The sequence below is a fragment of the Anolis carolinensis genome, chromosome 3, assembly GCF_035594765.1.
Source record: "Anolis carolinensis isolate JA03-04 chromosome 3, rAnoCar3.1.pri, whole genome shotgun sequence".
In the NCBI taxonomy this organism is placed as follows: Eukaryota; Metazoa; Chordata; class Lepidosauria; order Squamata; family Dactyloidae; genus Anolis; species Anolis carolinensis.
This window is the reverse complement of record NC_085843.1, coordinates 220,308,451-220,336,360: the sequence shown is the minus strand read 5'-3', so window position 1 is coordinate 220,336,360 and position 27,910 is coordinate 220,308,451. Positions and strand designations below refer to the sequence as shown.

The 27,910-nt window shown below is 38.0% G+C and overlaps 2 protein-coding genes across 9 annotated transcripts in view; one reads left to right on the top strand and one right to left on the bottom strand.

Moving 5' to 3' along the window:
* Positions 1-27,910, bottom strand: part of LOC100563814 (plasma membrane calcium-transporting ATPase 1) — a 46,710-nt gene that overhangs the window by 4,291 nt on the left and 14,509 nt on the right. The window contains exons 3-7 of one of the 5 annotated variants that reach the window (XM_062977496.1): positions 16,040-16,114; positions 12,440-12,660; positions 9,443-9,497; positions 4,645-4,760; positions 142-277 (exon numbers count right to left, since the gene is read on the bottom strand). The gene's annotated coding sequence lies outside the window, so the exon portion shown is untranslated. Of the gene's footprint in view, positions 1-141; positions 278-4,644; positions 4,761-4,910; positions 5,303-8,442; positions 8,541-9,442; positions 9,498-12,439; positions 12,661-16,039; positions 16,115-27,910 lie in introns of those variants that run through there. The other 4 variants (XM_062977497.1, XM_016995278.2, XM_062977498.1 and 1 more) reach the window with 4 other exon arrangements.
* The window catches only part of ctnna3 (catenin alpha 3), a 1,223,202-nt gene continuing 1,217,946 nt past the window's right edge, over positions 22,655-27,910 (top strand). Inside the window, exon 1 of one of the 4 annotated variants that reach the window (XM_062977504.1) lies at positions 22,655-23,097. In XM_062977504.1, coding sequence (XP_062833574.1) covers positions 23,071-23,097 — 27 coding nt within the window. In that variant the 5' untranslated portion in view covers positions 22,655-23,070. The remainder of the gene's footprint in view (positions 23,098-27,910) is intronic. The other 3 variants (XM_062977502.1, XM_062977500.1, XM_062977501.1) reach the window with 3 other exon arrangements.

Genomic DNA, 27,910 nt, shown 5'->3' with positions numbered 1-27,910 from the left:
AGGAGAATTGATCTCTTTCTTTCATATCTTTTTTAATGTGGAAAATGGCATTGGGAAAAGAATAAATCTTTCTAACAGCAGCAATGCAGATGTGATCTGATTTGGATCCTTGTGCAGATGCTTTTTTACTTTAAAACTCACGTGAATGTGATCCCCTGCTATCTTTTCTAGTTTGGTCCTTTAAGGAGACACATTCTCTTCCTCTCAGCAGCCTTGAGTCTGAAACACTGGGTAGAAATATGGGGTTCGCTATAATGAGCATTCCTCATCCAGAATTCTGAAATATTAAAAATCTAAAATTGCCCACATGGATAGGTAAGATGAGGACATCTTTGTTTTCTAGTGGTTCGATGCACACAGAATGATTAAAATTATTGTACAAAATTACCTTCAGTCTATGTGTATAAGGTATCTATCTGGCATGGACAAACATTTTTGCCATGGGAGCACATTGTGAGCCCGGGCAGGAGGGCTGGGCCAGGAGGGAGGGGGCCAGGCACATGGTGGGTGGTGAGGGCCCAGGAAAGGATGGGGCCAGGAGGGGGCAGGACAGGGCCTGGGTCATCCTTAGGTTGTCCTCCCAGCATAAGGATGGAGCTGCTCATCCCATCCTTATGCTGGGAGGAAGGTGGGACACACGGCGATTACCCCTCCTTCCCATCCTCCTCCCTGATCCTCAGGCTGCCCTCTTGCCATTATGCCTGGATGAGGGCAAGACAGACGGTGAGTGGGTGCGCTCCTGAGAGCTCCAGCTATCCTCCCAGCATGATGGGATTGCTTACACTGCCCTTATGCCAGGAGGAGGGTGAGACACACGGTGGCTGAGAGTGCTCTAGAGGGCTCTCAGCGGCTACATGCCTTCGATCCCCATCTTTTTGCATAAGGGCATGGCAGGCCACTATGTCCTTTTGCCAAGAGAACAGGGAAAATGAGGAGGGTCTGAGTTAAGTGTCCAGGGGGCTGCATCTGGCCCCCAGGCCTTAGTTTTCCCATACCTGGTGTATATGAAATACCAGAGCATTTTATGCTTAGTCTTGAGCTCCAGACACGAGTCATCTCATTATCTATATATATACAAATACATTCCAAAATGAAAAAAAAAAATCCAAATTCCAAGTACAGTAGAGTCTCACTTATCCAACATAAACGGGCCGGCAGAACATTGGATAAGCGAATATGTTGGATAATAAGGAGAGATTAAGGAGAAGCCTATTAAATATCAAATTAGGTTATGAATTTACAAATTAAGCACCAAAACATCATGTTATACAACAAAATTGACAGAAAAATTAGTTCAATATGCAGTAATGCTATGTAGTAATTACTGTATTTATGAATTTAGCACCAAAATATCACGATGTATTGAAAACATTGACTACAAAAATGCGTTGGATAATTCAGAACGTTGGATAAGCGAGTGTTGGATAAGTGAAACTCTACTGTACTTCTGGTCTGAAACATTTCAGATAATGAATACTAAACCTGTACATGTATGTATGTATGTATGTATGTATGTATTCTGTATTTATAGATTGCTTTTCTCAGAGAAGCTCATTTTATTGTGGGTATTCTACTGAATCAAATGATGAATAAGTTATCACAGTGGATTGAGATGATGCCAACCTATATTACTTATGGATTCAATGTAAACTCTAGCATTATGACCTCCTGTGACCCAGTCTTGGTAAAGACTTCAAACTGCTTTGGCATATCACAGTGGTTCTCAACCTGGGGTCCCCAGATACTTTTGGCCTACAACTCCCAGAAATCCCAGCCAATTTACCAGCTGTTAGGATTTCTGGGAGTTAAAGGCCAAAAACATCATATTCGTATTCTTCAACGCTATCATCAGCTTGGAGCTGACACATTAGATCTGAGGTCACATTAAGATAGCTAGGTGGCAAGAGGATGAACAGGCAAGGAAAATCCCAATTTTATTTCACTTAGTCAATCTAATATACAGTGTTCACTTGAACAACTGAGGAAACATGTAATTTCTATAGATTAGAACAACAAATTTTCTCCAAACTTCAACCATGCTTTGTAACTACACCACATCCTAAAGGAGCATAACTGAGAAATAAATATTAAGTTCTAACAGCTTGACTATTATGCATGCTAGATAAATCTTGTAATATACAATTATCTCGTTCAAAAATATCCCTGGAAGGTAGAAGTGAGGTCGGTATACCTATATAGACAAGTTACATAGGAATAGGTGCAAGAGGCATATACTTTCTTATTCTCTGACCTCTCCATCCCTTATCAACCCTAGTAAGTTACCCCAACAAGTAAGTTATTCTCAAATAAGGTACGGTTCCCTTTAGATTCCTGCGTAAAAACAACCAGGCAGAGCCAGGCACCTAAAATATGCACCAAATTTTCCAACTTTTCACAGCTGGACAGAAATAGACAAACAACACCAGAGTGAAGTCAACATGATCAAATTTTTCATGATGAAGAATATGTCAGGGTATTGTGTATTGTGAAATGTTAAAATCAATCTGGATTCAGCAATTATGGAGTTAATGAGAGTCTGCTATGATTGATGTATCACAGGACCAATGGGGTCAAGTGTGTTTTGACCGGGACTTACTATCTTGTTTCCTGTGGAATGCAGGGGAGTTAGTGGTTTCCTGTGTAGAGCGGAGAACAGCGATGAGCAATGAACTGTGTGTGTGCATGGGTGCTTTCGGCAAGCACTCATGGAGGAAAGGACTGAATTTGCTCTATCTGTAAATAGAACATGTAAATAAAGTTGTTTGCCGTTGGACTACCAACTGAACCCTTCGTCTGCTGGAGTGAGTTTGTCCAGTGCTGTTTTCCACACGGGGAAACAGTCTGGAGAGAAGGAGGTGAACCGGGATGATGAATTTTTGGATTTCACTCTGCTACCCATCATCCCCGCTGTCAGAATACACAAGCTATTAGAGCAGTGGCTCTCAACCTGGGCCCCCCAGATGTTTTTGTCTTCAACTCCCTGAAATCCTAACAGCTGGTAAACTGGCTGGGATTTCTGGGAGTTGTAGACCAAAACATCTGGGGACCCCAGGCTGAGAATCACTCTATTAGAGGATGCAGCAGTTTGCTTCTGCCTGAGCCTACTGGGAAGGGCAAAATCTGGTCTTGTCTCTCCTGCTGAACTGGCAAATTATTTTTGCACCTTGAACTCTGTCTGCAGCAGGGCAAAGAAGGGTGGGAAGACATTTTAAATGCATCAGAAAAAGTGTCATAATGCAGGATTAATATCCTGTAGTATATTGTCCTGTCAAAACTGGGACAGTTGGAGGGTATGGTAGACTTTGAGAAAAAAGTTATTGAAAATGGTTGCTACAATGACTGTACGGACATCTGACTAATGCGCATTTACACTGCACACTGGAACCAAATGTCCTGGTTATCAGAAATGCAGTTTATGTGAAAGAGATATACAGTTGGGAAGGACAAAGAGGCTATTCCACTGAATGGTGAATGGTGATATGAATATACTGTATTTCCTCACATAATAGTCACACACCCATTTTGGGGTTGGCAAAATTGGTATTTTTCTGTTCCTTGCATAATAGTCACACCCTTTATTCACTGCCTGTCTACTGAATGAAGCCCTATACTCTGTTTCCCCCAAAATAAGACCAATCACAATTTTTCAGCATTTCTGAGGATGCTTGAAATATAAGCCCTATTTTCAAAAATAAGCCCTATATATTTTTTGGAAAAATAAGGCTACACCTAAAAACAAGCCCTAATGCATCTTTTGGAGCCAAAATTAATATAAGACCTTGTCTTGTTTTGGGGTAAACAGGGTAGCTGCAAAGTTTTTCACTATATAATAGTCACATCCCTCTTTTTATGGGTCAAAAAGGGGGGAGGGAGTGTGTGACTATTACGTGGTGAAATATGGTAGATCTGATGACATGCCTAACAGAAATTACTACTACACAAACATGGCCTGTATATGTTTCTAGTGATTTGGGAAACCTGAAGCTTGGAAAGAAAGAACATTCCCTCTTTTGTACAGGTTGAGGAAGACCTATACCTAACTCTAGTAATAACTGCTAATCAACTAGCAGTAAAAATTAGATAATAATAGCACTGTTAATGCTAAATTACACCTGTGTTACTTCCTTTACTTCGAGAGACAATTGCTTCAAGAGTATATATCGTACTTTTGTGCTTGTGTCTGTTCATTATATATCTAAATATTAAATGTGGATATATAAAAAGGACAAAGACAGTTCCTTTTCTTTTTTGCAGATGAGCAATATGGTAAATTTTACTTCCTTTAAAATTTGAAAAGAATACGAGAACAGCTGGATTGCAGCATCAATAAGGCTTTTCCACCAGTCCTATCCTTTATATTACTAAGGCTATCTCTATATTGTAGAATTGATGCAGGTTGACAGCACTTTACCTGCCATGCTATGGGAGCCTGGGATTTGTAGTTTGGTGAGGCATCAGCACTCTTTGGTAGAGAAATCTAAAGACCTGGTAAAACTGTAACTCCCATGATTGCATAGCACTAAGCCATGACAGTTAAAGTGGTGTCAAGCTGCATTAAATCTACAGTGTAGATACACTTAGATCTGAAAAAGCCTCTTGCACTAGAATCATTCAGAACAACAAATTAAAGGAAATGTCAAGTACCTTTATATTAAGGAATGGGAGAATCCAATTTAACTGTATTTGTAGAAATATTTCTGTCTGGCTGTTTTCTCCAAGTAACTTTTGTCAAGGATCAAAGAAAGAAGGGTCCTTTTTTGCTATGGACACAAAGAAAAATATTAATTATCATTAGCTACAGTTTTTCAATGACTTTTTTTCTGGCAGGCACTCATTGCAAAAGAACCAGTCAAAATACTACATAGCTTTAAGGTTAGAAAGGATTTTCCTTCGATGTAAAAGAATCTTACCTGCTTTTTATTGTTTGGAGTCAAGATTCAAACTCTACTTCTGATAAATGCACTTAATTATAAGCTGTGTATCTTTAAAAAAAAGTTTCTCTCTTAGACAGACACTGTCCCAGCTGCAAATTTCAAGCATTGTTTTTTAAATATATATATAAAAGTCCAATTCTCTATGGAGGAAAGAGTAGAGGAGATATTTCTGGGTTTTTTTGTTTTTTTTTTGCATAGGAAAGCTTTTGAAAGATGTTGAGAAAGCAGGTATCTGGGGTATAGTTCTGACAAAACCCAAACAAGAAAAGGTAGCAAACTGCAACAAGGAACAGCACATCTGCAGCATTAATAGTACTGTAGCAGAGGGAACATCCGGCAGGTGTAGCTTGTAATGCAAGCTACATGTGCTGAAATTCCCTGGTCTATACAGCTATTGAAGGTAGAGAAGTGTTGACCTTGTTTTCATTTGATTACTTTATGGAAACCTATGCCTTGACTACATCAATTTGGAGGCCAGATGATTGTTCACACAATTGATCCATCTCAATTAACATACCAAAGAAGCTGCTAGGCTAAAATCCTTTCTTCCTAGTATTTATCTGCAGATAATTATTCTCTGTTGAGGAGCATTCAATCTTGTAAGTCTGTATCTGAAGTTTGGCATGATTTTGTGTACAGCAGGGCAGCAACTATGAGTTTCTACAGACCTTGCTGAACTGCATCTCCCAGCCTTTCTAACTACTGGTTGTGTGGGATTGGAATTACATAACCATAGTTACTAACAGCTGGTAAACTGGCTGGGATTTCTGGGTGTTGGAAGTCCAAAACACCTGGAGGCTCAAAGGTTGGGAAGCACTGACTTAACCTGAGGGCTGCAAAACCTCACCCTGATGCAAGTTTCCCATCTCAGTTAATATAATTTTTGTTTCAAAGTTGGAGAAAAACAACATGTTTTTCTCCCATTTTGAAGCAAAGTATTAAATTATTTTCATTTTGTGTTCTCTCTTCACAAACACCCTCCCTCATCATTTGGCGGTCTGGAGCAAATTAGGCATGAGCATCATCATCATCATCATCATCATCATCATCATCATCATCATCATCATCATCATCATCATCATCAATCCGGCCCCATCTCCCCAAAAAGTACTTGGGGTGACTCACAACATAAGTAAATACAATAAATAATGTATACAAAATAAATGACAAGTTAAGGAAAAAATAAAGCAAAGCAAAATCAACAGATTAAACAATAAATAGTAAAAAGTAAAACATTTTTTAAAAACACATTTATAACAGTGGTTCCAATAGATTAAATATACTAGATAAAAGCCAAAATACCTGAGTATATTCCTAAAACAAAGACCTCATCCACATTAAGGGGGATAGTACTAATCATTTTCAATTCTGAAAATAAGGTCTTATGTTAATTTTTGTTGCAAAATATTCATTAGGGCCTATGTATAGTTGTCTGGACACTATTTAAATTGACTTTTTAAGGAACTGTAACTAGGGCTTATTATTTGAAGTACGGCTTATATTTTGACCATCCTCAAAGATCCTGAAAAATCATGCTAGGGTTTATTTTCAGGATAGGTCTTATTTTTGGGGAAACAGGGTATCACATTAAATGCAGAGTAAATTCCAGCAGAAATAATGCTGTGTGTGTGACCATGGGACAATTTTCATGAGGATGTCAATATGATGGGAAAGATTCAGTCGGGAATACTGCATCACATTGGATTGTTTTGTGGATTCCAGCAATCACACTAGCAGGTAGATTACTAGCATCACAAAGTGTGAAGGAGTTGTTCAAAAATAATATTTACAATTCTTTATATTCAGTAATCTTTAGCCAGGATCCAGTTGAGAACTTAGTTAATAGAAGAAACCTTATGAGAACGCCAAAGAACAGTTATTTATGTTATATACTGCTATATAGCTAGAAAGCTGGCCAGTGCTTAATGGCAAGGATTCAGCTGGATGTTTATGTTGATGGATGGCAGGTCTAGGAAGTGGTGATTTTCCCCCAAAACATGACAGTGTCCTTGTATGCCTTCAATATCTACTCTAATGGATTGCAAGTCTTCCATAGCTGGTTTAGGTAGCATGGAGGATTATTTGTGAATGGAAAACAAATATGTTTTGCCATCGTTGTTACTGTAGGCACTGCATGGAAAAGGTAGCCTACAGTAACAACGATGGCAAAACATATTTGTTTTCCATTCACAAATAATCCTCCATGCTACCTAAACCAGCTATGGAAGACTTGCAATCCATTAGAGTAGATATTGAAGGCATACAAGGACACTGTCATGTTTTGGGGGAAAATCACCACTTCCTAGACCTGCCATCCATCAACATAAACATCCAGCTGAATCCTTGCCATTAAGCACTGGCCAGCTTTCTAGCTATATAGGAGTGGTTCTCAGTCTGGGGTCCCCAGACGTTTTTGGCCTACAACCCCCAGAAATCATAACAGCTGGGAGTTTCTGGGAGTTATAGGCCAAAAACGTCTGGGGATCCCAGGTTGGGAATCATTGCTATATAGCATCCTATGAAGTGGATTATTTTTTCAAAGCTGAAATGACTTCCATGACCCTTAGTGTTTTTAGTCTGCTATTTCTATACTTGACTAAAGTCCCAAGGTGATTTCCCCCCCTATGACATTTGTATAAAGTGAACAATTCATTTACATGTACCTCTTGTAGCGAGCACTGCTGTTAACCACATAATGGTGACCTTTTAGTTTCAGGAAACACAGAGTAGGGGCGGTTCCAGACAAGACTTTAATGCCGGCCCAATCAGGTTTCCTGGGGGATGGTCCAGATGTTCTTCCAGTACCTGAACCACCCCCCAAAAAGGGCTTTAGAAATAAAATTACTTACCCAGCTGTCATTAAACTGCTCCCAGAGCTTTCCTGGCATGTAGAAATGATGTGCCAGGAGAAGGAGAGGCCAGGAGCAATTTTCCTCCTTCCCCTTCTCCTGGCGTGTCATTTCTACGCACCAGGAGAGCTCCGGCAGCAGTTTAATGGCAGCGGGGTAAGTAATTTTATTTTTAAAGTTCTTTTGGGGGGTTTTTGGAGAGGGGATTAGAGCCCTTTTGGGTATTCAGGCTGGAAAATGTGAGAGGACTGCACGGACTGTCCTAGGGGGCGGTCCAGACAACGGCCATAGTGGGTTAGACCTGGGTCTTTCAGGAAGACTCGGATCTAATGCACTATCAAATTACTTTAGGACAAAGCAGGGGTTTCCTGCTTTGTTTCAAAGGAATTCATTTTTACATGGGGCAGCATTTAGGCACCCCACATAAAAATGCAAGCGCTCACACATTTTAGGCGCTGTCTGGATGCGCCCTGGGAAAAGAGGATTGCACCCATGGGCCCCAATCCTGATGTTGATGATCCTGGTAATCACACACATTTAGGATTGCCAGATTGGATTTGGGATGGAGATTTTGTGACTTTGTTTTTAACAGCTCTTGAGGCAAGATGAGATACTGTAAAGCTGCATTGAGTGGGACAAAGGTAAATGTTCTCCCTCACCTTCTGAATTGTAACTCTCATCTACATTCTTTTACTAGTGAAAGCAGTGGGAGGTGATGTGGAGAAGTGGATGGCCAAACAGAACTCCATAATCCTCTCCTCCACTGTTGAGCAATGGTCCTGTTGGGAAAGGATAGCTACAGTGTAAAATTAAGCATTTGGAAAGTAGAGGAAGATATGCCATACTGCTCCAGGATATGTCATATTGCTCCAAGATCTGTTAAGGATCAAAGCTACAAGAGCAACTTTACGTACATCCTAACATTTATATAAGACTATGTAGACAGGATTTGTGTTATTGCCTACATTGTACAGCTGTTTATTTACAGAGCTCCCTTTTGTGAGCTCAGTGAATAATGTAGGCATTAACAGGCATGGGCAAACTTCAACTCCCAGAAATCCTGGCCATTTTACCAGCTGTTAGGAATTGTGAGAGCTGAAGTCCAAAACACCTGGAGGACCAAAGTTTGTCCGTGGCTGCATTAGCGGCAGGCACAGTCCTTTTCCCTCTCCACAAACAGAACAGGTGAGCATTTCAGTTTCCTATGATAGTCCACTGGTAAATCCCCATTCTTTGAGCAAATGAATTTTAAAGTAAGACTCTTATATAAACTTATAATACAGTCTTGATTCGACTCATTGTGATGTGAAATGAGACAATTGCTTCTCATCATGTTATGGGTATTAATTGACATAACACAATTAGGGGCCTGAATGGGATTATTAGAGAAGACTTTTGAATAAATGAGAACTTGCATAAGTTCTATTGACTGGATTTAGGCTTTAGATGGACTGCGTATATTGTCCACAATTATTGCTGATTTCAGTGGCCACTACAGTTATTTTGATTTAAATTGTTACCAGTTGTAGTTTTGGTAAGCTGCCTGGGATTTCTGGGAGTTGTAGGCTAGACCCATAGGTTGAGAACCACTACTCTATAAAGCATCACAGGATTCTGCAGTTTTTAATGGTTTACACTTGGATCAGTTATTCTGCTTACCTGAACAGGAGGTTGCAGGCAGCAGAGGGCACTTTAATCTCAAAGATCCAGCATCCTATTGACAAAGGGGAAGTTCAGAATAGAAACAAAGTGAAAATAGAAAGCAATTATAATTACAAATTAGCACCACCTGTCTAATGATGTGAACTGAACCAGTGATTATAAGCTTTCTTGCAAGAGCAGCTAGGTAAACCTTTTCCATTTGTAAGTAAAGACCTGGAATAGAATTTGAAAGAATTGTCTTCAACTGGAATTACACAAAATTGCCTTTTAAGCTTTCCTTTTTCTAATTATTATAGACATGCTATTGTGGCTGCTTTATCAGGTGATAGATTAATCTCCTGAGAATTTTGATCAGATCTATGTAAATATTCCTTTATGATGATGATTATAGTTGGCACCTTTTTTATCTGGCTTTGTACCTGCATCTTTAGTGCCAATCTAACAAGAAGAAATGAAGCAGGTGTTACTTTTTCCAATACTTTATCTTTTCATGAGAAAAGTTTCACCTGCTTTCTTTACAGGAACTTTTTAATCCTTTGGGTTTTTGGTCTAGTTGGCTTTAAGAATTTTTTGGTGGGTTTCATTAGCAGTCTTATGAGAAAAGATCAAAATATTAAATTAATCTAACATTAGACCTCTTTATCCAGGGATACAATCCTATATAATGCAGGATGACTTCAAACAGCGGCACTGAGCAAATGAAGGAAAGAGTTTTGTTAAACAAAGATATCTATATATAAAGCTATGCATAGGATTTTGATACCTATGCATTTTTGGTATTACAGTAGAGTGTCACTTATCCAACCTTCATTTAGCCAACATTCTGGATTATCCAACGTAGTCTGCCTCCCACCTGGATCCACAGCTGTTTCTCTAGGCAGCAAGGACTGAACTTTTTATGGATTTAACTTCTGACAATGTTGTTACTGTAAGTTCATTTTATGCAATTCTATCTTTATTTTAGTCAATTTTTTAGTAGTAAATGTTTTTGAAGTCAATGTTTTCAATACATTGCAATGTTTTGGTGCTAAATTCGTAAATACAGTAATTACTACATAATGTTACTGTGTATTGAACTGCTTTTTCTGTCAATTTGTTGTGAAACATGATGTTTGGTGCTTAATTTGTAAAATCATAATGTAATTTGATGTTTAATAGGCTTTTTCTTAATCCTTCCTTGTTATCCAACATTTTTGCCAATCCAACATTCTGCTGGCCATTTATGTTGGATAAGCGAGACTCTACTGTATTTGATTTATTACTCAGGCCAACATTTTTTCTTGGTGTCTTTTTAGGCTTGTTCCTGGGGTTATTTGAGCACTGATTTGGAACATTGGATTAGATAGACGGCATCAGTTCCAGTTTTTTTGATACAGTTCTCATAGTTTTCTATGGGCGAACAGATGGTGACTGGTATATGGCATATCTCAAAAACTACTGCTGATGGGGAAAGCTTGTTCAATTTTTGGAATAAGCCGATCAAATATACCCAGAAATAGGACTAAGATTTGAGGCATGAAAATGTGTGTTGACCAGTGTTATTAAAGTATTTAAGCAAACTAAATTAAGCCTTATTATTATTGTGTTGTCAAAGGATTTCATGGCCGGGATCACAGGGTTGTTGTGTGTTTTCCAGGCTATATGGCCATGTTCCAGAAGTATTCTCTCCTGACGTTTCACCCACATCTATGGCAGGCATCCTCAGAGGTTGTGATATATATATTTTCAATATATATTGAAAATAAAAATAAAGTTTCCTTTACATAAAAAGTGGGAGAACATTTGATTATAGGAAGTAGGAAAATAAGATACAAAAAAGTTTAAAAAAGAAGGAAAAGGAGAAAAAATGTAGTTGTTACTTCCTTTCTTCATCATGGTGGCGTTTCACATTTTTTTCTTATAAAAAAAAGATTTAATGTCATTTAACATATCTCTTCTGGCTTTCTTAACCTCTCGGATGGTCTTTGGTGTCTGTCCCTTTGGTCAAATTAGAATCTTTATTTTATTTTCTTTTAACCAATTTTTGAAGAGAGTCCAATCTGATAGGTTCTTGAGCAACTTCCCATGACTTTATTCTTACAACAATGTGCTAATTTGAGAAGATATTTATAAGTACATTGAAATAATTCCTTATTAGTTCCTGGAGCATTTTTGCTTGTCTCTTCTCCTATGGGTTGTACAGCATCAACTCTGTGTTCATTTTTAATTATGAGTTTCCCTTCCTTATATTTTTGTTTTTGTCCTATCAACGTAGGACAAGTATTTGTCCTATCAACGAGCAAAGAATTTCAGTGCAGCAAACTAATTGTAGCAGGAGGCTGCCAGAAAAATTTCATACTGAAAATTTGATTTGTAGATGTTCTAAGCATTAGAATTTGTAACTGAATCTTTCACAAACGATTCCACTTAAGAACTGTAGTGGGAACATGTGGCCCTAGAGATATTGTTGGACTGTATTTATCTTTCCTTATTATTACCTATACTGACTAGGGCTGATGGGACCTATAGTCCTACAATACTTGAAGAGTGACAGATGTCCTGCCCCTAAATTACAGTACTGGTGGGACATGCAACCTCGGGTCTATTGGATCAGTCTCCAAATTGTTAGATATTTTTGGCTATCATGATCCCTAAATACAGAATCGTATATCCATTTTAGAGATTTGTATTTTAAAGATAGTATGAAAGAAATACTTTATGAATGGATGGATAGAATCCTAATAACTAACCTGCTTTTATACTTTAAATGGATATATCAAATAGGAATTCAGGAAGATGAAGTGCATATCTTTTCTTCCCTACATGAGAAGTTTCCCCTGATATTTTTTTTCTTCTACAGAACTCTTAAAGGCACCAGAAACCCTTCCTACTTAGCAGTTAGGAGATATTTTGAGGCTATTTTTAGAAAAAGAGGGTAAGAAATGATGCCTGAAGTTTCTATAGTTCCCCCATGAAAGATAGAACTCAAATTGCTGTTATAAAATTAAAACTTACCAAAATTTGCTTTAGCAATGAAGGTTAAATCAAGCATTTGTAGATGCCTTGCACTGAAGATATAGATATGATCCCTTAAGGGCAAATCCTATTCTTTTCCGTTGGAATTACTTCCTAGTAAATAGGACTGCGGCCTTTGTTATCATAATTTTGCACCAATTGATGGGCCCGTCTTCAGTGGCTTTGCACTTATTTCCCAGCTGAAAGGTTTCTTCTGCATCCTAAATCAATAAATTATGTTATAATCATTCTTCTTTCAAAATTTTACTTCAAGTGATTTGTCTATGAAAATAAAGTTGCCTCCAAGAATTTAATCTTTTTTAGAACATTTTTCTTGGTACAGTAGAGTCTCGCTTATCTAACCTTCATTTATCCAATGTTCTGTATTGTCCAACGCAGTTTGCCTTTTAGCAGTCTATATTTTTGTAGTCAATGTTTTCAATACATTGCGATGTTTTGATACTAAATTTGTAAATACAGTAATTACTACATAATGTTACAGTGTATTGAACTGCTTTTTCTGTCCATTTGTTGTAAAACACAAATGTTTTGGTGTTTAATTTGTAAAATCATAACGTAATTTGATGTTTAATAGGCTTTTCCTTATTATCCAACATTTTCACTTATCCAACGTTCTGCCGGCCCATTTATGTTGGATAAGCGAGACTCTACTGTAATAGGTGTCTCAGAGATTGTTCAAAATGTATGTAGTTGTAGATAACAAGTCCCTTATTTGTGTTCACAGTTTTTTAGATTATGCTTTGCTTTTTATCCATGAGAAAAAGAAAAGCTCAGACCTTCAGTTTCCCCAGTTTTGTCATACCAAAAGACAGGTACTCCAGAATGGTGGAAAATCTACTTGTTACACTTTGCAGTGTCTGTGATCACTCACGGAATAACAATATTATGATGTGGAAACAAATGACATTGCAAGCTATATCCTTGTAGCAGAAAAGGATCGGTGTTATGTCTTTCACTGTGCCTAACACTCTCAACAGCTAGTGATTATTGCCTGGCCATAATGAATGTGTCTGTTTAAAGTAGAGTGCCTGAGAGGCAAAGGGCCTTAACAGAAGAATGGTATGTTGTAATGAGCGACAGAAGCTTTTCATAGCTTACAGATAAGCATTATCACAAACTAATGCCAGAGGATCATGTTGCTGTTTGAGAGTTAGGACCAGAGGCTAAATCAAAAAGAAAAATGTCAACCCTTGTTGGATTTTTTTTTTTTGGTCAGGAGCAACCGGAGTTGCTTCTGGAGTGAGAGAATTGGCTGTCTGCAAGGACGTTGCCCAGGGGACGCCTGGATGTTTTGATGTTTTACCATCCTTGTGGGAGGCTTCTCTCATGTCCCCACATGGAGCTGGAGCTGAAAGAGGGAGCTCATCCGCGCTCTCCCTGGGTGGGATTCGAACCTGGCAGCCTTCAGGTCAGCAACCCAACCGTCAAGTCACAAGGCTTTTATCCCCTAGGCCACCGGAGGCTCCAGCCTTGTTGCAATAGAAGTACCGTATTTCATCACATAATAGTCGCTATTGTATAATAGTTGCACCCCTGTATTCGGGGTGGCAAAAGAAGTAAAATGCATATTCCTTGCATAATACTTGCACCCTTAGTTCAGGGTGTGACTATTATGCAAAGGGGGCAGGCACACGGGTGGATGAGGCTTCACCTGTCCCACTTGTCCCCTCAGAGCTGCAGGGTTTGCTTTGTCTTTCATAGTATGGCGGGAGAGGCAGGTAGGTGGTGAGAAGGCGAGTTCCTGTGCGCCCACTTCTCTCCTCCAATCTACAGATGGTGGTCTTGCAACAAGATAAACCTCCATAGCTCAGAAGAGAGAGGTAGGCAGGTGAGCAAGTTCATCCGCCTGCCTGCCTCTCCCCTCTGAGCTACACTTTGAGGGCACAGCTGTGGGGGTGGGTGAGACTTAACCTGCCTGTAGAGCTGTACCCTCAAAGGTGGCTTTTTCATTGCAAAATGGTTTCCACCACATAAAAGTCACTCCCCTTTTTTGTAAAAAGGGGAAAAACTACAACTATTATGCAGTGAAATACAGTATTTTTTATCTGCTATACCTTCTAGGCTGATAAAACGGTTGCATATGTTCCTTGGTAGAAATCCTGTGCCTTTAAAAATCTGCTTCTCAGACAGAGGTTAGGTTTTTCTCTGTTTAATCTCCGTACTAAAAGAAATATCATCCATACAATGTCTGCTTGTTAGACAGTAATGTCTCCAAAACTGACTGCATATACAGTCTACTACTTCAGCAATCATAGAAGCAACCATCCTTTCAGAGATAATGTACATCTAAAACAGTTAGCTCTAGTTAGGAAAATAATTACTTTAACTACCCTCACCTTCAATCATAAAACAGTTCAAAGAAAACTCAGTCTTGACACAGGGCCTACTAGGCATCAGAATGTATTTGACTGGAGGCCCCACAATTACAGGGAAAACAATATTGTCTTGAAAGGAAAAGATCCCATGAAAAGACTGCAGGTATCTTGGTCCCTTTAGCCTTTTCCAAGCACAGAAATGTTCTATTTATGTTTACCTCTTCAACTTTAAAGGTTGTTACCCAACTTTACCATGCTTGACCAAACCGTGGTACCATTCTAGCCTGAATTTTTGTTTCAGCTCCATTCAAATCCCTTGTTCCCATCTCAGCCCAAGCCTAACAGTCTCAAGTATTACTTTCTCCTTGGTCCAGTTGGGCAAGAATGGCTCTAAACAGGCTTTCGCAATTTCCTGCATTGGCCACTGCTCAAAGTGGCAGTTACAGCAGGAAGGGAAGTGGAATCAGAATGTTTGCAAGCAGTCGGTGAAACATGTGATGATATTCACGTTTACTTCTGGATTTCATGTGTGTCTTTCAGCTGTGTATGGAGGAATTGGAATTCCTTATTTTGACACAAGGTTTTGAAAAGAGAAAGGCTTAATAGTCCTGATCTGAATTCGAGCTATCTCAATGCCCTTTGCCATTTAGTATGAGTAGAGGCTCTGAATATCCATGGCTTTCCAAATACCGTATTTACTCAATTGTAATGCACATCTTTTTTGGCTTAATTGTTTAGCCAAAATAGAGATGTACATTACATTCGATAGCGCATTACAATTGTGGATCAAAGGGCACCTGTATCTCCCATTGGGCTGAGACTAGCGAACCCACAAGCCTCAGCCTGATGGTGGAGCATTGGCTCTCCTCCCTAAGCCATTTCTCCTTCATATCTCAGCTGAGAGACAAAGGAGGAAGGGGCGCCCTTTCTCTCCCTAAGTAATTTCCCAAGCCCTGGGCCCCTTTAGAAAAGGATTTTCCCAAAGGAAGGAAAAATGGTATCATCTACCATCAAGCCTAGGCTGGCAAACTCATTAGCCTCTGTCTGGTGGGAAGGTGCTGCTTCTCCTTCTTTAGAAAATCCTTTTATTAAATCATGCACAACTCAAAATTGAGGTGCGCATTACATTCTATGGCACACTAGACTTGAATAAATATGGCCTTTGTTACAGTCAGTTTATATATATCATGGATACTATAAAAGCTTTGTGTAGACTGTACATAGATTATGTACGGTGTTATATAATATATACTACATGGGTTACCTTTTGAAGAGAATCTGGAAAGATTTACGATGAAGTACAGCAAGAACCTTGAAGGTATCCATCAACATTTAGCACCTGCACAATAGAGCAGTAATAGAGAATGTAATCCCACCAGTGGCTGAATGAAAAACTTTAAAGAGTACGAATAATTATTAAGACCACTGAGTCCAAGGCAGATTACCTCATTTTATGACTGGAAATTCCTAGTCAGAGCATCATAACAGCTTTCATCGTACTGAGGGCACAGTTAGGAGAAAGGCAAATTAGTTCTCTCATTGCATTATCATTCAGCCTTGAAAATGAACACTCTTCTTAAACAGCATTACTACCTTATACCTTCCAACATTTCAAAAGTTATTAACTAGGAAGGACATCTGTGTTTGGAGTTCGTTTTTGCCTGCACTTTTTTTTTTTGCATTTTTTTGCCGATCACTTTTTATTTATTTTTATTTAAAAATTACAATCATATAGACATATACTAGATATTTCTCCCTCTTTTATTTTCTTTCACCCCTGTGCTCCCCATCTCCAGTGTCAACTCTTTTTCTGAATTCCCATTAGAACTTTGTTTGGAGGTAAATTCCAATACAGTAGAGTCTCACTTATCCAACATAAATGGGCCGGCAGAACGTTGGATAAGCGAATATGTTGGATAATAAGGAGAGATGAAGGAAAAGCCTATTAAACATCAAATTAGGTTATGATTTTACAAATTAAGCACCAAAACATCATGTTATACAACAAATTTGACAGAAAAAGTAGTTCAATATGCAGTAATGCTACGTAGTAATTACTGTATTTATGAATTTAGCACCAAAAAATCATGATATATTCAAAACATTGACTACAAAAATGCATTGGATAATCCAGAACGTTGGATAAGCGAATGTTGGATAAGTGAGACTCTACTGTACTTCTTTTCCCAATACCTTTTCTACGAATTTTCTCCAAATACTCTCAAAGTCATTTTTTCCATAATCCCTTCTTTACTTTTAAATTTGATTTCAGCTTATCATTCAACACCATTTTCCAGACTTCTTTATACCATTCATTAATTTGTATTTCCATTTCCCCTTTCCAATATTTTGAAATTAATAATCTAGCTACTGTTAATAGTATGTCTATTAACTTTTTTACCTTTTGTCTTTCCCATCCTCTCTTTTAATTAAAAGTAATATTTCTACTGGATTCCTTCTAATTTTTATATTCATAATATTTTCTATTTCCCTTATAACCATTTCCCAAAAGTCTTTTACATATTTACAATCTCACCACATATGCATGTAGGTTCCTATTTCCTGGCAGCCTCTCCAACATTTTTTGTTGTTATTCCTATTCATAATGTCTAACCTTTTCGGTGTTAAATACTACTTCCAAATTAATTTATAATAATTTTCTTTTATTCTAATTAATATGTTTTTCAATTGTCTTGCTTTCCATATCTCTTCCCATTCTTTTTCAGTTATCTTTGTTTCTACTTCCTCCTCCCTTAATTCTCTTAATATTAATATTTTCTTTTCTCCTGTGTCTTTAATATTTTACTTGTTTTTCCTTTTAATTGTTCATTATTTTCTCTTTTTAATCCTTTTAATATTATTTCCTCAAATTGCATTATTTGTTTTCTGGTTTTATTTCAGATCCACCGATTTTTATTCCATTTTTCCAATTGAATCCAGTGGAGCCATGATATATTTATTCCTCTTAGTTCTTCTCTCATTTTTACTTTTCCCATTTTTCATTCTATCCAATTTCCTATCCTTTTTAGTTCTTTTTTTTCCCCTTCAAATTCTTCATCTAAAATTCCTTTCTGTTCCTTTGGGAAATCTTTTCTATTATTATTGGTGTTAATACCGAATTCTTATCAATTAGTTGTCCTTTATGTTTGTTCCATATTTCCATTATATTTCTTATCTGTTTTGTCTCTTTCTTTGAAATTTCCTTAAAATGTGTTCTCCTTTCTCCATTCAATTGCCTTATTCCCTGATTCCATCCATTCTAAACTTTCTCCATCATCTTTTCTATTACATATCTTAATTAGTTTGCCTCATAATATCTTTTATATTTGATAGGGCATTCCACACTGTTGAAGGCTTTAAATATATCTAGTGGTAGAATCCCCACTTTATTTTTTCCCTTCTATTTCCTAAACCCTTTGGAAAGGGAAAGATTCTGCCTCTTTCTCTTCCTCCAATGAGTTAATTGAAAACAAATTAAGTTTGTACTCTAAAGACCTTATCAGATGCAGTCTTCTCTACATCTTATCTCCATTTTCAGGCACTGGCAAAACAGAATCCCAAGGAGGCCATCCCATGATGCACAGCTACTTCCAGGGGCTGCCAGTTCCTGAAAACAGAGAGAAAACTCTGTTTTCAGGAGTTAGGGGCTACCCAATTCCTAATTGGACTAAATGGGGAGGAATTAGGGAAACAACGTGGGATGGGAAGCCATCCCAGAAGACAAAGGTCAGTTCCGCCCACTTTCCCTCTGCTCGTCTGATGAGGTCCTAAGCAATGTTTGCATAAATAGAAGCTGAAGATAAAAGGAAGAAGTGGGATGGAAAGAGAGGAAATAGGGAATTTCATGTACAGCTGAAAAAGTTAGGTGATGGAGGATTAAGTCAGGACTGTCCCTGTCAACTTGGGACAGCTAGAGGTTATGCTATCTAGAATTCCCCTGCATGTATTCAGTGTAACTAACATCCAAGAAGATGTACATCAGATAGATTGCATGGAGCTCTAACTTCTGGAAAATTCAGCTACAGTCACTGTATTAATCTCTCTTTGTGCTTGAGCAGTTAGTGTATGTTTAATTAGGGGTCAATTACATGTCTTAGTGCTTCAGTTTTGCTCGAAAATTTCACATTCATGTCCCCTTCACTGACTATTCCTTGGGCCAGAGAATGGGACATGAATGAATAACTCCTCTCCCATATGCTATAAGGTTAATTCATGATGAGAGGATCAATTTAAAGCTGGGGGGAAGAGTTATACGAGGGTTGAATGAAAAGTAATGCCTCCACCTTTGTTACTTGGGTTTGGGTGGGAATATTTTAATAAATCAAATGCAGAAATAATCCTTAGAATGTGCTCTTTAACTACCACTATTCACTTTTCCACATAATCACCAGACAATTGGATACATTTCTGCCAATGATGAACAAGTTTTCTGAAGCCATCACGGAAGAAGTTGACAATCTGTTTCTGCAACCAGCATCTCACAGTACCCATCGTGCACAGATCTTCCGATAGCCAAGCAAAGCAATAATGTGACCCACACGTTCTTGTGAAATGCCAATTATGCTTGAAATTTCTCTCTGAGTGATACGAGAATTGTTCTGAATTAATCTGTCAACCTTTTGCTTGTGAAACTCGGTGGTTGCTGTCACAAGACGTCCAACTCTTTGTTTGTCATGCAAGTCAGATGTTCCCACCTCAACATCTTTAAACTTACTTGCCCAACAACGCACAGTACTCACATCAACACAATCACCATAAACAGCTTGCATTCTCTGATGAATGTCCTTTGGGGTGACACCTTCTGCTGTGACTGCACATTGCTTAAATCGCATTGACCGACCATCTGCGCAGGGTCCCATACTTTGCACTTTAACACCACAACCGTTCAATGCTAAGGCTTCCCGCCAAATGGAACTGTAGAGGAGAGTCTACTGAACAATCCAGTTCCTGCTGTGTACCAGTACTGTCATCTGTTGAGGAGTTACAAAGGTGGAGGCATTAATTTTCATTCAACCCTCGTATCCCTGCTATGCATTCACAGCAGCAGCCATGAAGAAAGTCAGGCTCCTCATCACTGTATGCATTTAATGCAGTGTGTAGTTTCGCCCTTAGAGACGTGTTTGCCTGCTGTGGAAATTGAATATGGGAATCTGTTTGAGCAGAACCTTTTATGAAAGTTAGCAAAATGTCACTTTGTCTGAGGCAATTGTTTAAGGTTTGAGACTCATATGAAAAAACATTGGCTATGTTAACAGCATGTGTTTATGACAGAAAGAGCTTTTATCAGCAGCTTTTTATGTGAAAGTAGGGTTGATAGGGTATTTCGGGCAAAACACAGGTGACCAGACATAGAGGTAGAGGGCTTGCTTGATAAATAGAAGAGGGATTTCAAAGGACAGTTTTTTAAAATCCCTGTATGATGAATGGCACTTGGAGGTGTGCCCTTCTCTGTTGAATTATGCCACCTTGTTCAAACTTACTTCAAGCCTGCAAGGTGCTTTATTGTTGTAGTCTTTCTCTGCAGGAAAGGCATTACTTCTTTGTGTGGATGTTATGTAACTCATTCTGAACTGAAGTATTAGTTCTACTGTATTTGACAGTGATTATACCTCTGCTGCAGTATTATGGCTGCTTTGGAAAACCATTTTATGTATGTTGTAAACAATCTGGCAACGATTCAGTCAGCAACTAAAATGATAAACTCTTAAGAACACAGAATGTAAAAGGCAAGGGTGAAAAAAAATAATTTTATCACAAAATAGGGAGCATCACACAAAGCACTGTATAAGAGAGGTTTGCCAATATTTAATGTTGTAAAAAAGATAGAAAGCAATTCTCCCCTAATGCCTAAGAAAGAAAACAATGAACGCAAGTGGCAGAAGGCTGACACTTGGAGTCAAAATATTACATTCCCTACTGCTATTGTTGTTCAAAAGAAGTATGTACAAGAAGGTATATGCTCACATATAGAATTGCAGAGGAAATATTTTTAAAAGCCCACTCAAGGTGAAAGAAATGTAATTTCTTGTAAAGTTCGCAACAGCCTCAAATGAAAAATTGAGTTTTGGAAACACAACTTATATATTAAATTCAGAAAAATTGACAAGGTAGCTTTGAAGAACTAAGGAAGTATTGTCCATATAGTCAAAGGTCAACTGGTGGGACATTATGCTGGCCATGCAGCTGCTTTTAATGGGCCAGGCTTCATTAAGTTCAATAGAACTACAGTATTTTATGCTGTCTCTTTTATTACCCTTAGATTGCTATTCTAAGATAAGGTTTTCTAGTCCATGGAAAATGGTAAAAAGCTAACATATAATATGTCTATCAGAGTTTAAACCTTTTCTCATATATAAGAGGGAATTAAGCATGTAAACCATAATAGGCATTGTGTATCAGGCAATAGATGTATTGTTCCTTTAGCTCTGTGGTTCTCAACCTGTGGGCTGTGGCCCACTGCGAAAATCCAGTCCGAGAACCTCCTTCCTCTTTATTTATTTTATTAATATTTATTTCCAATTCTTTCCGTAGAGCTGACCATTGCATTGGATAGACCACATCAGCTCTAGATGATTAAATATGGTTTTCTGTGTGCGAGCAGATGGTGACTACTGGATGGGATATGTTCTGTATCAGAAACTAGAGCAGATGTGGTCTATCCAATGCAATTTTCTGAGTCAGCACCCCAAATAACCAAACCAAATCTAAAATTGACCAAAAACTGATTTGTGACCCTTTTGGTACTAATGTTAGAAAGTAGTCCCTGGTCAAAGTGGGCCCTGGTCAAAAAAAAGGTGGGAACAACTGCTATAGATGAACAGGGAAAGAAGAAGTTACCAGGAAAATAGGTATATGTAACACATCTCTTTATTTCTTTGCTGTTTTGGAGGGTGGTGTAACAGAGAGAGGAAGAGAGGCAGAGATAATTCTAAAATATTGTTTATATTGTTATTTTGAATTATTTCTACAGGAATTTATGTTGGTCTATATAGTTTTCAAGATTGTCCATAATGAGTGGAATTCTGTTGGTTTGTATGTGTAGTAAGCAACTTTTTTTTTTACTTTTAATGAGCACTTTTGTGGAATTTATTAAATTTTATACCCTTTTCCAACCATTTTTTTTAAAAGCATTAAAAGCAAAGCGAGTTACTACAACTTATAACATAAGAACAGTGGGTCATTTTTTGCCATGTATTGAGTGACATAAAGAAGTAATTTTCTAAGCTCTTGTCCTAGAATTGTGCCAACATCAACTGTCTGGAATATTTTGAAAGAAAAGGAAAGCTAAGTGCCAACTGTATCTGTGAAATCTGTGTTACCATGTGTGCTCTCACAGGGATTTGTCTGGAGAGATGTTTAATTGTTTTTGTGTTGTGCAATCCTGTTTTATGTAAAAGATCCCTTTCTCAGACATCCCAGCACCTGGCCTGAGGAATATCTCATGCTTGCAATAATGAAAAAAGGGACAAATATAGTCTACTCATAAAGCAACTTCTGTTTGCTGATTGAATGGATTTTGACAGGAGGTAGAAAAATATTTTGCTCAACACCTAGGCTGAGAGTTATAAGAGTAGTGTTGGAAATCTGTACACATTCACCCAATTCAACATGGGTGGGGGGAAATGCTGCCCAAAAGGGCAATGAAAGAACAATTTGAGGCTATATTTCTCCATGAAAATTGGCATGGGGCTGAGTTCAGTATTTTTCTTACCAAGATACTTCTGTTTATGAGAGGGTGGAAAACAAAATAGATTATGTGGGTAAGACGCAGTGTCTCGTGGGATGCCACATGACTCATGTACAAAAGGAAAGGCAACAACAATATTGCAGTCCCGGTGCCGTGGGTGAGAACCTTATGAATCCCTTTGCTGTCCTCTTTGAGAGTCTGAGTCACTGCTTAGAGACTGAGGCTGGCATTTGACCAAATTGTAGGAGGGAAGAAATGGGGAAAACACGCAACTGGGGAAGAAAAATAGTTTTTTTTACTCTTATGGCAAGGCATCTTGCATCCTGATAGGCTTCATCTGGTGTTCCCATATAGACCAGAATAATGTTTATTTGTGTTTTGACTTTTAAATTATTCCCATAGGGCTTTGCATTAGTCTGTATAGCTTTAAGGATGACCCATCCCCCTGTCCAGCAGCCACTATGTCCCGTCACTTACCCTGAAATACACTACAGTGCTTGTCAGGCTTTCTGTTTGCAGATGTATGATAAGCCAAGAAGTGAGCTATAATAGCGGCGCTGAACTTCCAAACTCTGGAAGGACTGACTAGGCATTGGCTCAGCACTTGGATGTCAACTGTTTGCATTCAGAAACAGGTGAGTGATATGGTATTAGCAGCTTTAAAACATCTTTTATCACATATCACCATTTATTGAACTCAGTGACTAAAACACTAGTTTAAAAAAAAGAAACCCAGTAGACATATACAGTGCAGATATTCTTAAGGAATAGTCCTTCTTTATAGTTGCTTTCAAGACATACAAGTTTAAGCTACATAAAGTTTAACTTCTGAATGAATTTTGGGTGTGTTTGTGTAATAATTCATAATATGGGGAAAACGTGGTCTTAGATGTTGCTTTTCAGTAGAGTATTGTATAGTGAAAGCAGTTTCATTTTTTTAAAATTATGAGATTCTGCCAAACAATGAAACATCTAATAAATCCCTTACCTCCATCTAGACCCAGTTACTGCACTTTTTCTGGTCCATTCAGTAGAGATTCATAAGATTTGACAACATTTGCCTTATCCCCAGTGGAATATGTTCACTGCACCTAACTATTAGCTATTGCTTGAGTATGTTTTAATGTATTATTTTTATGATTGTATGTTTAAATGTTTTAAATGTATTTATGTGATTGTATTTTATTGTGTATAGCTGGGCTTGGTCCCCATGTGAGACACCCCGAGTCCTTTCAGGGAGAATAAAGTAGTAATAGTAGTAGTAGTAGTAGTAGTTGTTGTTATTATTAAAGCCTACTTGTCTCAAATCGATTTAAATACATAATGTATTCCTGCATTAAGAAACTTATAATTCTGAAGTAAAATTAATCCTGAAAATAAAAAGCATATAAACACTTTTTGTACAAGTTATTCTGTGTCTGAGATCTAGCTTTCCAATCTTTTAATAGCATACAAGGATTGGTGAGATACTGGCAACAGTCATTGACTGTAACTCTTGGCTCACTTACTGACTAGACACTGGAATTTCATTGATTTCAGTAAACATGCATAGGATTGGGCTACATTAGTGATGGCAAATATATCCCTATCTACACCAACTGTAATTTGTAGGACACTGGGAGCTATAAAACTAATCATCACTGATGAATGCAAGTGTTGGAGGAATGGATCTGTTTCATATAAAGGAGAATGGGCCAATTTACAGAAGACTAAAACAACTAGAATAGTGGTTCTCAACCTATGGGTCCCAAGATGTTTTGGCCTTCAACTCCCAGAAATCCTAACAGCTGGTAAGCTGGCTGGGATTTCTGGGAGTTGTAAGCCAAAAACATCTGGGGACCCCAGGTTGAGAACCACTGGATGAGAAGATTTCTACTAACTACATAGTGTTTTTAAGAAGAGTGTATTACATCTGAAATGGAAATATAATAATTGTGGCATCTTTTTAAATTTGTTGTGAGATTAGTATGAAGCCTAAGGTATGCATGTTGATTTATTACAGAGAAAGATAGTCACATTTTATTGTGTTTTTATTATTTGTGTATAAAAAGAAACAAGTTGATGTTTTGAAGTAGGACATTAGTGTAGCCATATACCATGAAGCCATATACCATGAAGTTCAGGACACTTATCTTCTGGAAAACATGATGTATTCTTACTTTAGTAAAATATTTTCTAACAAACTGGCATAAATTATGCATGGAAATTATATTGGTCTTGCAAGGATAAAAATGGAATACCTTGTGGACCTAATAAAGCTAGATACTTGATGGAAGTATTTTAATATAAAGCCTTGTAGGATGTCACCCAAATAACTTTGTGATTTCCTGAATGGGCCAGTTCTTCAGAACTGGATTAACCATTAAGCAAAGTAGCCAAGTGTTTCGGGCATCAAGGGAAACGGCAGCACAGAAATTTCCCATTTCTGGATTTACTGTGGACTATTAGTGCAAAACTGCAAATGATGCAGCTGAACTAGGTTCCACAAAAAGCCCTCTCCAATAAAAGACTTTGCAGTTAGAAAAAGTAGGAGAAAACTTTTCACATACTGTATAAATAAAAAATAGTATTTTCCATCTTTTGATAATTTTTGGTCTAATTTTGAAAAATATTTTTTTAAATTTTCTGACTTAGTATTTTTTTCTATTTTGAATTAAATATCTACGGATGTACCAAAAGTCATCCTAGAGCCAAGAAATCAAAGCCCAACAGTTCTTGATTTCTTGGAATAACACTATGTAACAAAATTTGAAAAACGTTCTGTTCCTGACGTGAAAGAGTTATTCTCTGTTTAATTGTGTGCTACTTACTTTGAAAGTAGTTGTTATACTCCAGAAACTTTGTTTTTGTAGCTGCCACAAACTATATTGAATTGGTTGAGACTCTCTGAGATATTCATTGGAAAACTATAGCAAAATGTGCTGCAGTGTGTTCCACAGAGTTTTTGTAGTTTAATAAACCCTTTTCCATTTTTTAAAAAAATAATAGAATGGATTAGGAAATAACATTTATAACTCAGGAACAAACATTGTGCTACACAGTGTAATTGCAAGGGAAGCTGGCTTCATAAAAGCTCTGTTTGAAAATCAGCACCATGTAGGAGGTTAGTGAAGGATATGTCAAATTGTTTAACGGGCAAATGAAGGAAAGTGATTCATAATGATCACTGGACCTCTTCTGCTTATGGATTTACGAACAAATGATAAATAGATAAATATTTGTTTGGTGTTTCTGGCTTTCAGGTCATATGGGTATATGTGCATTAGATAACTACAACAGATGTTCTAACAGTTCTCCATATCAACTATGGTAGGGACAGGGAAGTGAAGGAAAGGCTATTCAGCCCTGGCTCCATTTGATATTGTAGGGAGGGGATGCCTTGGCCCCATCTATGCAGCCATATAATGCATTTTGAAACAACATTATGTGGTCAGTGTGGACTCATATAATGCACATCAATGCAGTTAAATGGCTTTATATAAGTTTACACTGATCAGGAGGAGGGCAAGACAGTCTGTGGCTGGGAACACTTCAGAAGGCTCTCAGCTGTTGTGTGCCTTCCTTAGGCCATTCCCTTGGAATAAGGATGGGGCCACTCGCACCGTCCTTATACCGGGAGGAGGGCGAGACATGTGCTCCAGAGGGCTCTCAGCTGCTGTGTCTTCCTCCCCTGCCTTTTCTGCATAAGGATGTGGTGGGCCACTGTGTCCTTAGGAAACAGCGAAAATGAGGAGGGCCTGATGTAAGTACCCAGGGGGCCGCATCCAGCCCCCGGCCTTAGTTTGCCCATGCGTGCATTAATGCGTTTGCATATTGTTCCATCTGTGCCATGCAAAATTATTTTTTTTATTCACACACTCACTTCGTTATTATTTTCTAACAACTGGGTAAGCAGGCTAGAAATACAGTGCAGATTTGTCCTATTTGTAGTAATATTTCTTTTAAGCTGTAAACCTGAACATGTGTATACCTGAGGAATGATGCAGACTTAATCTGTTTTTTATTTGCTTGCGTGATATGTGTGTCTTTTTGGGAGAATCATCAAAACCTAATCACTCTTGTACAAAACTCCCTGCATCTCTTTTTCTGGAAGTTAGAGTTATTGGTCCCCTCAGGAAGAGTAACTATTTTTCCAGATGGCAAAAAATAAAAAAGTTTTCAACCATACTCTTAAGAAAAGGAAAATTTAGAGCCACATAGTACAAAAACACATCTTCATCTGTCTACCTGATCTTTCTGTTGTGGAGTTACTGACTGCTTTATTGCATCCCATAAATCACCACAGAGGTATTAAAATTTGAAAGAAGGACAGAAAATATTAAATGCTAATCTTGGAAACTTGTTCAAAGGATCAGTCTGGAATTCAGTGTTGTGACTCAGCTGGAACCTCAGATTGACTCTGATGAGGATGATGGGATTCAGGTTCACAAGCAGGTTCAAAATGTCCGTTGTAGAAGATGAGGAACAGGGAGTGCTAGTTCATTTTCCCACAGCAAGGAATGATGTTGTTGATACTGAAACTAGCCAGGTGCAAATGGACTTGGAAAAGGAGGACAGTTCTCAGGCTGATAATGAGGCTCAGCAAACTAACGAGCAGGCTGACCTTGACGAAACAGGTTCCTTAGATTGAGTTGACCGTTTGGAATTCAGGGTTCGGAGGAGTGTGAGAATTGCAAACAAGAGGGAGGCTAGAGGCCAGAGAAATGCTTTCATGCTTTGCAAAGGGTATTAAAGCAACGTGTTTGGAGACAAACCTTTGTCAAAGCAACTTTCGTTCAACCAAGAAGCAAGCTCTCGTTTTCTTGGATTACATTGCAGCTTTTGTGTTCATTGTTCTTAGGACTTTGTCATGCTCTATTGGGACCTTGTTTATTCCTCGTGATTTCTGGATTTATTCTCTCTGGCTTTATTTTGTAACCATTTTTTGGAACTTTACTTTTGCTTTTAAAAATTCCTTTTTATCTTCTATTTTCTAATAAACTAAAAAGACTTCAACCTGTGCAGTCTGGTGTATATAGTAAGGTGAAGCTAACCTGAGGTGTGACATTCAGATATTTCCCATTGTATATGGGAGTCAATGACTCAGGGCTGTAGCCAAGGGGGGGGGGGGGGCGTTAGGGGTTCACCCCCCCTGAAAATTTTCAGTTTTTTAAAACCTGGTTTACTCATGAATTTTAACTGATTAACCAAATCCCCATGAGTTTCCACTGAAGTTTATATGTCTTGAATGTCCACTGAAGTTTATCGATGGAGCCTGATTTCTAAATTATTTTGCATTATGGAACTACTCTTCATGATTTGCTTAAAAAATGTAAAACAGCCCCCCCCCCCCCGAATTTTTTTCTGGCTATCATTACCTTTTGGCACAGCAATGCTAACAATCATCAGGATCCCATGAAGTGTTATCATGCAAAGATGCAAAATTTCAGAAGGTTACAAGAATCAGAA